Source organism: Equus quagga, chromosome 20, assembly GCF_021613505.1.
Source record: "Equus quagga isolate Etosha38 chromosome 20, UCLA_HA_Equagga_1.0, whole genome shotgun sequence".
NCBI classification, from domain to species: domain Eukaryota; kingdom Metazoa; phylum Chordata; class Mammalia; order Perissodactyla; family Equidae; genus Equus; species Equus quagga.
The window spans coordinates 9,455,508-9,469,876 of NC_060286.1; the positions used below are offsets into that span (position 1 = coordinate 9,455,508).

Consider the following 14,369-nt stretch of genomic DNA (forward strand, 5'->3'; position numbering starts at 1 on the left):
CTGGAACTGAGAGTCTAGCTGATGCACACAGCCATACTGAGAAGAGCTGTACGGTGCTCTCAGAGGATTAACAGATGAACTAGTGGCCAATACAGAGGAAAGCAAGCAAGTGAAAAATAAGGCAACTATTAATTTCAGGGGTTTAAAAAAGGCACAGAAGAAATGCAATTGTAGCATAATATGTGCCTCAGCTGTGAATAACATGTACACAGTCATACTAATACAAACACTACAAATAGCTAGAAGACCTGAATGTGGTTACTTCTGTGGAATAAGACTCTGGCTGGGAAAGGAAGAGGCAGGGGATTGCTATTTTTAGTTAGAAACCATATAAATATGTTTGAATTTTTTAAATAGAAATTACTTTGTTAATAAAAACTATTTTTAAAAATTAAAAGCAAAAGACTTGAAACAAAAAGCCCAAGTGCCCTCTACTACAACAAAGAAGCAGTTGCCCTGCCCTATTCCACATACAAGAAGATCTTAAAGAATATCAGAAATCCTCAAGTAGACAATCAATGAAATCAGTATTCTAAACACTTTCATCCAAACTCTAATCAGATCTCTACATTTCTGGCTTTGTTTTTAACCTTAGCTATTCTACTACCTGAAAAATTATATCTTCCTAATACCTTCTCCTTGACCAACTAATGCACATGGAGAAAACAGCCCAGAATCAAGAAACAAGAGCCAATGGCAGTCGGACTCCAGTGAACCAACAACTCAAGAGGACCACTCTGGATGCGAAAGGAGCCGACCTAAGGGCAACCACTGAGAAAGCACAGGGGGGCCGAGGGATCAAAAGGTTGCACATCATAAGCTTCTAGCAATTCTGACTTCAAGACTCCCATGGAAATTCAGTATAAAAATTTCAGAGGTGTAAGTCATACAAATATGACAACTCTACCAACTCAACAATCTTTTATTTTCTTCCTAATTTCAGGCATTCTTCTCACAAACCAGAAGTCCCTTCTTTTCTCCCTCAAGCATTCATTCTATCTGATTCAAGAAAACCTTGCAATTTAAATCTTTAAGACAACCAATTTGGTCAGCATTTCAAGAGAAAGCAGTTATGCTACATGATGATGCACTTAGCGGGATGCAGGCAGGGCCTGGCTACAGAATTTGCAGGGCCCAGTGCAAAATGAAAATGCAGTGCTTCCTGGTCACAAATTAGTAAGAATCTCAAGACAGCAAAGCAAAGCGTTAAATCAAGCACAGGGCCCTTCTCAACAGAGGGCCCTGCACCACTGCACGAGCCGCATGCCCACGAAGCTGGCTCTGGATGCAGGAGTCAGAGCAATGAAGACTTTCTTTAAGGTTTTTGAGTTACAAGTTGGACAGGATAGGATGAAGTGATTTACTGTTAATTCATGATTAATTCATGATGGCTATCGGATAAAATTCCTAGTAGAAATAAATTCTCTAACGTATTTGCTACAGACTCTGAGAGAGAAATGTAAACATTCTGACACATTCAAGGAACTTGTTTAGAATAGAGTTCTTTGTATTGAAGCTGAGATTCAGGGCTTCACCGAATTTATTTCAGCTTAAAACAAAATTTTTTAACAGGTTGGTCTGAGTCATATCCACTTTGTCCTGAGTCTTTAAAAACACAATAACAAAAGGTCACTTTTAAGGACAGGCTGACTGATTTCAATAATCTGCATATAATTATGCCACCTTTCAGCTAAATATAACTGCAAATGTGAGGTACAAATTACTAAATAGCGATCTCTAGCAGTACATATGTTTATGGGGATACTTGAATAGTATGTCTCTTAGCAACCACTGACTGCTTTTCAGATTTGCAGAGTGGTTGAAAGCAGTCTCTAGAAATACACTGCTAAACTCTTGCCACAATCATGCACCCAATGAAATAATTCAAGGTTTGGCAATTCATTTTAGTCTGGGCAAGGCAGGGTAGATCATAAAGAAATCGTTTTCTCAACGCTCCTAATACAGATGAACATTATCTCTACTGGGAAAAGACAAAGATGTTCCATAAGCCTGGGCAAGCCTATACACTCAAAGCTATAGAAGGCAGTTACCAAGTTACCTGAGTCTGAAATCAACTACACTACCATAGACAGAACTGCACTATGTAATCAACTGACTATCTTTGATAAATCTCTGACAGCTTTCTTGTATAAAGACTTAGACTAAGTACACAAGAAATGCTAAAAGTTATGTAAATCTAGATTTAATAAAAATTACAACGCGATTTAAACAAGCCAGGCAGACTATTCTTAAATATAAAAGAGCAAATCCTTCACAGGTACAAATCACAGACTGTTTTGTCTGGTCCATACAAAACTCTGAATTTCCAGCTTCTCTTGAAAAAGCAGATCTAGCAACACTGGGCCCACATACCTACTGGCCAACAGTTAACAGGAGCAGAGGCAGCAGGATCCCAGCTCTCTGGGTCACCGCTGTTCCCATCGCTCCTTTTTGTCACATCCAGACTACTTCATTATGTACCACTTGTCTGGCCTCTGTAAAGATGTGAACGAGCCTGGTTCTCACATAACAAAAAGTACATGCTCCTGGCACTAATGAACTTTCACTTCTCACACTGACTGGAAGAAAGCAGCTGGTGAAGGGGAACTGATGAGAATTCAAGGACATGAGGTACTACATTTAACATTTGAAAACAATCCCAACATAACAAAAGAAAAAATAAACAAGTGGGACTTCATCAGACTAAAGAGCTTCTGGAAGGCAAACGAAACCAAGATCAAAATGAAACAACAACCCAACAACTGGGAGAAAATATTTGCAAACCATATATCCAATAAGGGGTTAATTTCCATAATATATAAAGAGCTCACACAAATGAACCACAAAAAAACAAACAACTCAATCAAAAAGTGGGCAGAAGATATGAACAGACATTTTGCCAAAAAAGATATACAGATGGCCAACAGGCACATGAAAAGATGCTCAACATCACCAATCATCAGAGAAATGCAAATCAAAACTACACTTAGATACCACCTTACACCTGTTAGAATGGCTATAACCACCAAGACAAAAACCAACAAATGTCGGAGAGGTTGTGGACAAAAGGGAACCCTCATCCATTACTGGTGGGAATGCAAACTGCTGCAGCCACTATGGAAAACAGTATGGAGATTTCTCAAAAAATTAAAAATAGAACTACCATATGACCCAGCTCTCTCACTACTGGGTATTTACTCAAAGAACTTCAAATCAACAATTCAAAGAGACTTATGCACCCCTATGATCATTGCAGCATTATTCACAATAGCCAAGACGTGGAAGCAACCCAAGTGCCTATCAACAGATGATTGGATAAAGAAGATGTGGTATATATATATATATATATATATATATATATATATACAACGGAATACTACTCAGCCATAAAAAAGACAAAATCGTCCCTTTTCAACAACATGAGTGAACCCTGAGGGCATCATGTTAAGTGAAATAAGCCAGACAGAGAAAGACAAACACCACATGATTTCACTTATATGTGGAATATAAACAAAACTTACAGACAAAGAGAATAAGTTAGTGGTTACTGGGGGAAAGGGGATGGAGGGTGGGCACAAGGGGTCAAAGGGCGTACTTTTATGGTGTATGACAAACAATAATGTACAACTGAAATCTCACTATGTTATAAGCTTTTATGACCACAATAAAAAGAAATTAATGAGAAAAAATTTTTTTAAAAATCCCAACAGCCAGAGAAGAACCATATGAGTGGAGTCCAAAAGGTTATTTTTAGAATGCAAAAAGTCAAAATTTCAAAAACTTCATAACATGCTAGGTAAGACATGACAGACTAACACCATATGACTTCATGGACTGAGCCTATTCTAGAAAATATAGCAAAAGAAGGTTCTCAAAACAAGATATGATTCTAATAAAAACAATAGTGACAGGAGCAGCATAACATTTACTGAACACTTACTCTCTGTGTCAGGAATTGTTCTAAGTGTTTGTATATGTGTTCACTTCGTAAATCTCCATAACCACTTTACAATGGCATTACTATTATATTATGGATGTTTGCATCTACTTTCCAGATGAGGAAACTGAGGCACAGAAGGTTATATAACTTTCCCAAAGTCACACACTAAAAACCGGCAGAGCCTGAATTCACACCAGTCAGGACACTTAACCTCTAATCTATACCACTTCCTGATGAGGAAGAAAAACGAGAGGCACTGAAAAGGGCTCTTGAAGGAACACAAGAAGCTTTCCATCAAGCTTCAGGTTTTAAAGGGACATCATCATACAAACGATGAAAGGAAGGAAACACAGCACATGTTGAGTCTAACAGAATGGCACAGTCTTACAAAAACAGTCTTCGGAAGGCTAATGCGCAGGATCAGCTGAGGTTCATTAAAAACTCAAGGCAACAAAACGAGAATGTACTTGTAACTGAAATATTTTTTACTATTCTTATTGATTCTAACATACACGTTCACTTTTTAACGCAAAAAATAGAGAAAGATAAAATTAGAACGTGACTATCATCACAACACATAATCACCTCCACCAGACAATTAACAACAATTTGCAGTATCTCCTTCCAAAATTTTTAGTGCATACACAAACACTCCTTTTCCCTAAAATAACAGACTCAGGTTCAAAAAATCATACTGTTCTATGATGCTCATGTTTCACTTACAAACAGTTCACGTGTAGCTCTATCTCATTCTCTTCACCAACTGATGAATATCCCATTACATGCATGTCCACAGTTTATTCAACCAATCCCCTACTGAGGGACTTCTAAACTGTTTCCAATTTTCTGATAATTATTGACAATAATGCATTCAATATCCTTGTACATTTATCTTTATAGACATATCTGATAGTTCTCTTGGAATTGCTTAGTCAAAATTTAGGTAGAATACTATCAGATTTCCTCTTCAGAGGATTGTAACAATTTTATATATATATATGCACCTACCTATTTATTGGTACATTTTTTACGGGTTTCTTGGCACAGTAGGAGAGTTTTTTCCACCCAAGCCTCTATTATGTTCTAGTCTCCTATACACAGTGTTTTAAAGTAACTATATAATACGTTTTAATATCTAATAGGTAAAGTATCATATCATTAGTTTTATTTTTCAAAAATTTCTATTTTATGAACTCTGAAATTTTCAAGCAAACTACTGAAATTTTAATTAGAATTACATTAAATATATGAATTAAATTGGAGATTCTATGGATATCTTTACGATGGCAAGTCTTCCCATCTAGGAATGTGTTACATTTCTAAATTTATTCAAGCATTCCTTTGCCAAATTTTATGTTTCATATAAATTCTTAAATTGTTTCAAAAGGTGGAGATTTTAAAATTAATATTGGAATCAAGAAAAATAAGACTCCCTACTAATGTCGGCAGAGAATATAACATGAGGAGGGCATGAAAAGAGGAATTAATATTTAATGAGCAACTACTATGCCCCATGCATGATACCAGCAGAAATTTTTATGTCATATCACAATAAGCCTAATTGTTGTAAGAGAGGTGACTGTTATTGCCATTTTACAGAAGAAAACACTGCAGCTCAGAACAGCCAATAACCTGTCCACGTTTTCCGTACCTGTTTAAGACTGAAGGTAGGGAGCCTGCCTTTGTATCCATAGTGCCAACTCAATTAAGCAGATTTAACAGTTGTTACTTTCGGGGTATATCCTATTTTACTTAACAGTATTTCATTTATCTTGTTATCCTCATGTCATGAATGAGGAAACTTGAGCTTGGGCAGCAAGTGTGTTAACTTGCTGAAAACCATATTGCAAGTAGGGAGAAAAGCCAGGGTTTGAATGCAGTTTCTTCTTACCCCGCAGCTCATATTCTCAGCTCCTACAATACTTAGAGTACATAGGGGAATCAAGATTCAAATCTAGAGCTTTCTAACTCTTTCCACCATATCATGTTAAAATAGCTCCATTCTTATTTTGCCTGTCTTTACTGACAGGGGAATGAGAGTCAGAATAGGCTGTAAAGAATGCAGCTACTGGGGATGGTCCCAGCGCCGAGTGGTTAAGTTTGTGCGCCCTGCTTCAGCGGCCCAGGGTTTCACCGGTTCAGAACCCAGGTGCAGACATGGCACCGCTCATCAGGCCACACTGAGGCGGCGTTCCACATGCCACAACTAGAAGGACCCACAACTAAAAGTATACAACTATGTACCAGGGGGCTTTGGGGAGAAGAAGGAAAAAAAAGAATGCAGCTATAGAAAATAAGTTTAAATCTTATGGCTAGAACAAATTATGCCTAACTGAATAAAAATGTTTTGTTAAGATCACAAAAACCCTTTCTGAGATCTTTGAGAATCCACAGAGAATAAGAAATCTGCTCAAAGAAAAGGAATGAGGTAAATGTCATCCTGACTTGCAAAAGGGAAAAGTATGAGGGTTGTCATGTCACAGGAGAACCAGACTTCAGTACAAAACACACCAGCACCAGGTGGCACCATGGGAGCCTGCGGGGTAGAGAAACAAGCAGGGCAAAAGAGCAGGTGTGAAAAATGAATGAGCTGACTACACAGGACAGAAAAGTGAAGGATCTGCCCCCTCAGGACACTTAAGGCATGGCAGCAGGAGGAGGAGGGTGGGGTGGGACCGGGGATAACAGGGTGGAATCTCAGCAATAATGCCTCAAGCTCCAAAAGGTCCAAGCAGGTCTCAAGTCAGGACCAAACCTCCCAGGAAGGGAGCTCAGGAGAAGGAGACAGGAGATGGGCGCCCCACTCTTAGAAGGTGCTGGGATCCCAGTTAAATCATCAGCCGACTAAAGGATAGGAAAAGGGACAGGAGGCCAACTTTATAGGTTACCAGCCTGAATAAACAGGTATTCTGGAAAACGGCAGCTAACTGGTACCCAGGGCTCATCCCCAACATGACAGTTAATGCACTGGTTAGCCATATGATTACATTCAAGCACTACTCAGTGCTCAATGGTGCTGTTGATTCTGCCAATACCCTGCCTGTCCCTTTCAAGACTGACTCAGCAACTAGGGTGAGACCTGGTCTTAAAGTCGAGTTCATTAATAGACCAGCAGAAGAAAGGTAAAGAAGGCAACAGTTGTAAAAATGAGGCAGGGGCTAAAAATATACAGTAAGTGGACTTCACAATTCATACTTTACTTCTTAGCTCCTACAAAACTTGGGACAATCAATCCCATGGTTTGTAAGTACTCAGAGAAACACTACCAATAAATAGCAGTAGCCCCCAGAAGCACTACTGCCCCGTGGCAGACAAATGGCATTCCTTTTTATGATAAAGTTCCAAGGCCCGTAGATGAGGGGATGCTGTAAACATGAAGTCCTAGCTTTTACCATAGCATCTGACAGAGTCTCTACACCCTCTTTATGAACAAAATCTAAACGTGCGAGAAGGATGATAACATTCTAAAGTAAATTTCTAACTGGCTCAAGGATGAAATTCAAAAACTGCATGTTGGCCCCGCGGCTGAGTGGTTAAGTTCACGCACTCTGCTTCGGTGGCCCAAGGTTTGGCTGGTTCAGATCCCGGGCGCGGACACGGCACCGCTCGTCAGGCCATGTTGAGGCAGCATCCCAGATGCCACAACTAGAAGGATACACAACTGAAATATACGACTATGTACTGGGGGGATTTGGGGAGAAAAAGCAAAAAAAAAGAAGACGACTGGCAACAGTTGTTAGCTCAGGTGCCAATCTTTAAAAAAAAACTGATTAATGAATCTGTGTTTAAATAAAGGAAAGTTGCTAAAAGCATGCCACAGGCCTCTATCTTCAGTCCTGGCTATTTTAACAATTTTAATCAATGCCATAGATGAGTAATAGTTAGGCCAACATTTAAGAACGTCACAGATGTGATAAAGATGGAAGACACAGTGAATAAGGTAACTGACAGAATCAAGACCCAGAAAGACTTCAAAAGGCTGGGTAGAAATGATATTCCATAGGAATATAGGTCAAATCCTAAGTAAAAAAGCAAACTGCATATAGAACAAGAACAAGGGAAAATATGGCTTTACGACGACATATATAAAGCTAAATTAAAAGTCAGTTAAGACCACAAGCTTAACATAAGTTAGCAGTGTCATGGAACAGAAAGAAAAGCTCATGAAACTTCCCCTTTAAGAAATCCAGCCTCCAGACAAGGGAAGAGAGAATTCAACTGTACACTGCGCTGGCCGGCCCGGGCTCAGGGCACTGTGTTCATAGATGGCATCCTTGAAGACAAACGGACACACGTTGAAGACTTCAAAAGGTGACAAATGAGCCAGGTTGACAGAACCAAGGACTCAGTCTAGAGCAGAGAACGCATATTGACAGCTGGTAGGCTAGGTGCAGAAGGCAGATGGGTTTAGTGCATCCAGAACAGGATTTTAGATCTATCAGAAAATTTCACATAAAAATCTGGATTTCTGTTTTTCTTGGGGGAAAAACAGTCTGGGAATAACTGGAGGAAGAGGGGCAGCCAGAGCTCCTTCAGCAGCAGCTGGTCTCCCTCCTATCGTCTGACCCCCAGACTTTCTAAAAATGAGCCTACAAGCACCTGAATTGCAACCACTATGCTAGAGAAAAAGAACCAAGAGGTAAACACAAAAGCTGTCTTATAAGACCTGAAAGGTTATGTCTGGACTAGTGATTTACTAAGTAAGGGGCTATTCTGGGGAAATAAGGCCAAAGGGTACAAGGTATAAGGAGGGTCAACATAAAAACGACCTTCCTAACAAAAATGAAACAATCTGCCTGTGTATACGGCCCTTCCTCACTGAAAAAGGGCAAGCAGAGGTCACCCCTTATCAGAGTCGCAAAGGAGACTGATTCACTGGGTAAAGAACTAGAACAGAGAACCCAAAATGTCCCTTCCAAGTCTGGGTTTCTCGGATGTTTTAATCTTATGAGCTTTATTATCAAGAGTACCCATCTACCATGGAGAGCACACTGAGCTGGGCCCTGCATGCTTTTCACGTAAGAAAAGCACTGGCTTCATAGCAAGATCGTAGGATTTACTGTTTCCATGTCAACTAAACACAGGCTTTACTACTGAATCATTATCTGATCCTCTTGGGCAATTTAATTTACCGTAAATATAAGAGAACCTTGTTATTTCATTAGTGTTAAGAAGCGACGGCTACTTCTGCCTTGAAATCATTCCAAGCTATAGTGAGGGGATCACAAGGAGGCATCATGGCATAATGGACAGAAAACCAGAATAGGAAATGTGCTTGGGAAAACTGGATAATCTTTTTAGACTTCTGTTTATTCATCCATAAAATGGGCATAACACTGAGCCATGTCTATTCTAGATTGTTGTACAAATCAAATTAAATAATATATGTAAAGATGCTCTGACAACTATACAGTGCTACATAAATGCAAGGACTTTCCAATAGAAAACACAGACCTGTTACGTCTTGCTTTGGTTTTGTCTGAAAAGCATTTTGCCTCCTTAGTATAAGGATCCGGATCAATCTACCTATTTACTCAGTGATCCATGTAGCCACCTCTCTATCCATACCTCCAACCTCACTTCTCCAAACCCTCTCAATCTAACACATCCAGAATTCTAAATTGATTAATTTAATTAAGGACAGGGAATGGCGTCATCATGAAGGTCAACCTTTATTCAGGTAAGGCACAGGAGATCAGTTTCCTGCCCAAATATTGTTTTAAGTTTGAAGTTCTGCTTATTGGCTCACTAGGAAATAGATTCTTATTCTTCTCTACATGAGATGTGCCATTAATCACCTACAAAGGAGCTACAACAGTCCAGACACCAGTTGGCTCAAGTACCCATTTTTATAGATGAATGTTAACAACAAGAGCAAGGAGATGTTACCTATCCATTCAGTGCCATAAAAGCACCCAGGTTGCAGATAAAAAGAAAGATGTGGTATATAGTTTTAAACGTAAAATGACACATCAAGAAAAATACATACCCTGAGTAGTTTCATACAGATAGGTGAGAGCTAATCCCTTTGGGAGAACTCTAAAGGGTTAAGCTGTGCTAATCCCAGCTGTGAAAGCTCACCAGGACTGCCTGTGACTATCTGGCAAAGGTCACTTATGCTCTAGGCCACACTTACTCGATTGAACAGATCCAGGCAACAGTTCCTTAAGAATCCTTACGGAAATAGAAGTTTGCAAGTTACATAAAGATTCACACAAACTAAGCTTATGTAAATGAAATTCCTTTATAATGAAATTTTAGGAGAGAAAACTGCAGGGATTTAGGCATTAGCATTCCTCACTGTTTAAAATGGAATTAATTTCCAGCACAATAAATTAGAGAGGTGCCTATTACTATTAATGGGCAATAATGGAAACTGACTTATGTAGAAACATTTATTTACAAGGTGATACAACTGTCATTGCAAGATTTTTCAACAAACATCAAGAGAAAATGAGATAAAGTGTTATCAACTGAGTAACAAATACACACACAATCAGAAGAATTTGCTTACCTGTAAGACAAATTTCTGATCTATGTATTTTTTGGCAATGCTGGGTTGGAATTCTTGGCTTTCCAAAAATCGTATGAAAAATTCATATACAAGCTGCAACAAACAGATTATAGTTAATTTTAAAGTACAGTTCACTGAGAATAGTATCCAAAACCATAAAAAGCCTGTAACACTAAAACTGACAGGGCTTACAAAGTTGGGTTTTGATATCAATTGACTGACTATACTACCCTTTCCTGTGGCTCACAGCTGTATGTTTTTTAAACTTTTTAAATTAAAAATCTGAAAATACAGCTACAAAGCATATAAACATCCCCCATAATCTCACCATTCAGAGATAACTACTGTTAACATTTTAATGTATAAACCTCCTAATTTCTCTCCATACTTCTACAGCATATCAATGTACTATATTTTTATATAGTTTTCAAACTACTTTTACCATATAAACAATATATTGTGAGCAATTATGTTAACATCTAAGCCATCATTCTTAGTAGCTACAAGTAGTCCATAATAATTTATAATGAATAATTATTTATTCATAACTAATTTAACCAATCTCCTATACTTAGACATTTAAGCAGTTTCTGAATTACTTCTCTCTCAAATGATGCCACAACGTACCTCATATAACATACATCAGTGGGCACGTCCTCAATTATTTCATGAGGAAATATTTCTGGAAGTGGAATTGTTAAATCAAAAGATATCTAAACATTTCAGGATTTTCCACACTCAGGGCCAAATCTGCTTTCAGAAAGTTTATGGCAATTTACATTCCTCTAAGCAATATGTGATGGTGGAGGAGAATATCCTCATCTGCAGAGCAACCTCAAGTAACTGTGCTGATAAGCAGTGGGGGATCATGTTTATGTTCTTTGCAAAATAAATCTGTGTTAAAGTATACATTAGATCCCAGAGTAGTCTACCACAATGTACCAAAACCAGAACTTTTAAGAGACAGACACTGGCCTGGAAGCCTAGCTCTGTCCCTTACTAACTGTGTAACTCCAGGCAAGTTAATTTCTCTAAAGGTCTGTTTCTTCAAGTGTCTAATGGGGCTGGTAATCCCTAAGATTAAATGTGATAATATATACATAAACCCCTCTATACAGCGACTAACACCTACCACCACTGCCACTACTTAACACTGCGTTCTCAAGCTTTTTAGTCTCACGCCTCTACACTTAAAAATTATTGAATACTCCGAAAAGCTTTTGTTTATATGAGACACATATAATTAGAAATAAAAACTGAGAAAATTTAAATATGTACTTATTTCATTTTTAAACAATAGAATACATGTTAAAAATATTTTTGTGAAAAATAATTTCCGAAAAAATTATTGAGAAGAGCATTGTTTTTTATTTTTGTAAATCTCTTTAATGACATATTAGAAGACAGATTTTTATCTGCTTCTGTATTCAATCTGCTGCACTATATTGTTTTGGTTGACGCATACAAAGAAAACTAAGCCTCACAAAGATCTAGTAGTATGAAAAATGGAGAGTATTTTCACAGACTTTTTACTTAATTGTGGATATTCTTCTTTGATACTACACCAAAACTCAAAGCCATTTCTTAAAAATGCAACGTGGGATCTGAAACCATATCAATGAATGTGTCATACTCTGTCACACTGAATCCAGTCACCTGTCCCGCACTTTGAATGGATTTTTACCCAGGTGGTTTACCAACATCATTCACTGGACAGCTAGAAAATATTGGTTCACTGAGTTACGCAGATTTTTCAAATATGGACACATTTCATTATACAACATCAAAAAAAGTCACATTCCTTAATATCTCCAATTTTACCAAAAAACTCTTTAATCCTTGGGAAGCTATAAAGCTTAAGATGACAGATACAAGACAGTTACATGTTTTCCAAAATTCTAAGTTTTGCTTGAATGCTGTAATTTTATCAGTGGTAACAACTATTCTCTTCGTTTGTTTTAGAGAAAACATCTACCAAATACCCAAGTGGGAACAACCATAGTTTGTCAGGCATTCCTTCAAGTAAAAACGGCATTTCACGAAAAGACAGCTAGTTTGGCTCAGAGCTCAAAGAGTCACACCAGGGCTCCAGCACAAGACAAGCCTTCCACTTCAGGAAGCAGCAGACGCGCTTTATGCCTACTTCCCATAGCGTCATGAAGAATACTTTTTAAAATGTGTACCCTAAGGTCAAGATTTAATAAAACTGATAATTTTTGCTGCTTCTTCAAGAACATTCTTAATTGAAATTGGCTTTTTTTTTTAAATTGTAAGCGCATGACAGTGAAGAATACAACTACTAGGCAGGTTTGGCACAACTGCCTTGATTTGTGCTAACACAACAGCAGTTTCAACCACCATTGCTGTTACAACTATTAGTGCAAATTTCAGCACAACGAAAAGAGCTCAAGTTAGTATTATTGTAAAACCAGATTTGACCTTGCAGGCCACTGAAAATCAGGTCTCAGGAACTCCCTGAGGGTCTACAGACAGCACTAACCTAACGCATCTTCAGATGCTAACTTAACACTTGAATAGGCGTTCACAGTAAGATTTTACATCTTTATAAAACTATGTTTTTCTCTTTGAAACTCTCTGAAATCAGAAAAACTTCTTTCCCAATGATCTGAACATTGTCAAGCTGTACTTCCAGTCATAATGCCTGCATCCCAACACCTCCTAGAAGAATTGTTCTTTTTTCAATACACTAATCTTTCAACTCTTAGTTTTACAAATAGAATGTCAGCCTTATTCAAATAATCCATAAAAGGGGATTTCATCTCTCTTTTGATTCCCACAAAGTGGAGAGATTCTCATCTTTCAGGCCTGACTTGTGGGCTGGCAGGTTTTCCAGTGGAATTGGCAAACTGCTCTCTCTCCTCTGATCCCTTGAAAGCAGTTATGGTTTAAAACAGTTTGGTGGAAACACTTCAGACACATTTATTAATAAGCATAAATATTCTCTACACTTCAGAGACAGATTTTACCTCAGAATCAAAAATCTCCCTGGAGTTTCTGAAAGGAAAGACTGAGGACTGGGGAGGATAAATCACTTTCCAAGGTCACAGAAGTGAGTTCTCCATGGAACACGAGTCAAAAGACCTTAGCATTCCTGTTCTCAGTCTCAAGCGTAAAGTATTACAGACAATCCCTTAATTGCAAATGGAAGTCCTGCAAGTTGTATTCTGCTGGACAGACAGACCCAATTTCAGAAAACACACAAAGAATAACCATGGTAATTATGGGATACCAGTTTAAAAGATACCAATACAGGTAATAGAAGAGACAAAGTAACACACATACAGTAGACCCTTTGACATATTTGAACTAAAAATTTGTGGATTTAATACTTCTTCTATTTTTAAATATCCCCAAAGAGCCATGATTTGTTATAATGAGTAATTTTGTATGGGCCACAAATTTAAATCAAAGAAGAGGTGTGCAGGAGTACTCAATTAGCTAGGGAACACACCTAGCCAACCACTATTGTCAGATATTTGGTAAAACCCCTGTGCTTCCTTGTAAAATGTGGTCCAGAAGAGGAGGGGCATGGCTAATGCTGGAGTGAAGAAAAAGTGAAAAGGTCTAAGAAAGTGCTACGTTTCGGTCAGAAAAACAGACTGTTGCATCAATTAAAAAGGGAAGTGTTGGGGCTGGCCCCGTGGCCAAGTGGTTAAGTTTGCACACTCCGCTTTGGTGGCCCAGGATTTAGCTGGTTCGGATCCTGGGTGCAGACATGGCACCACTCACCAGGCCATGCTGAGGCAGCATCCCACATGCCACAACTAGAAGGATCCACAACTAAAAACATACAGCTATGTATTGGGGGACTTTGGGGAGAAAAAGGAAAAATAAAATCTTTAAAAAAAAAGAAAAGGAAGTGTTGAATTGAGCGATGGGTCACTCTGACAAGAA

At 38.3% G+C, this 14,369-nt stretch overlaps 1 protein-coding gene across 3 annotated transcripts in view; it reads right to left on the reverse strand.

Moving 5' to 3' along the window:
• The window catches only part of PPP2R5E (protein phosphatase 2 regulatory subunit B'epsilon), a 146,245-nt gene that overhangs the window by 26,651 nt on the left and 105,225 nt on the right, over positions 1–14,369 (reverse strand). For all 3 annotated transcript variants that reach the window (XM_046647464.1, XM_046647465.1, XM_046647463.1), the window contains exon 5: positions 10,455–10,547. In XM_046647464.1, coding sequence (XP_046503420.1) covers positions 10,455–10,547 — 93 coding nt within the window. The remainder of the gene's footprint in view (positions 1–10,454; positions 10,548–14,369) is intronic.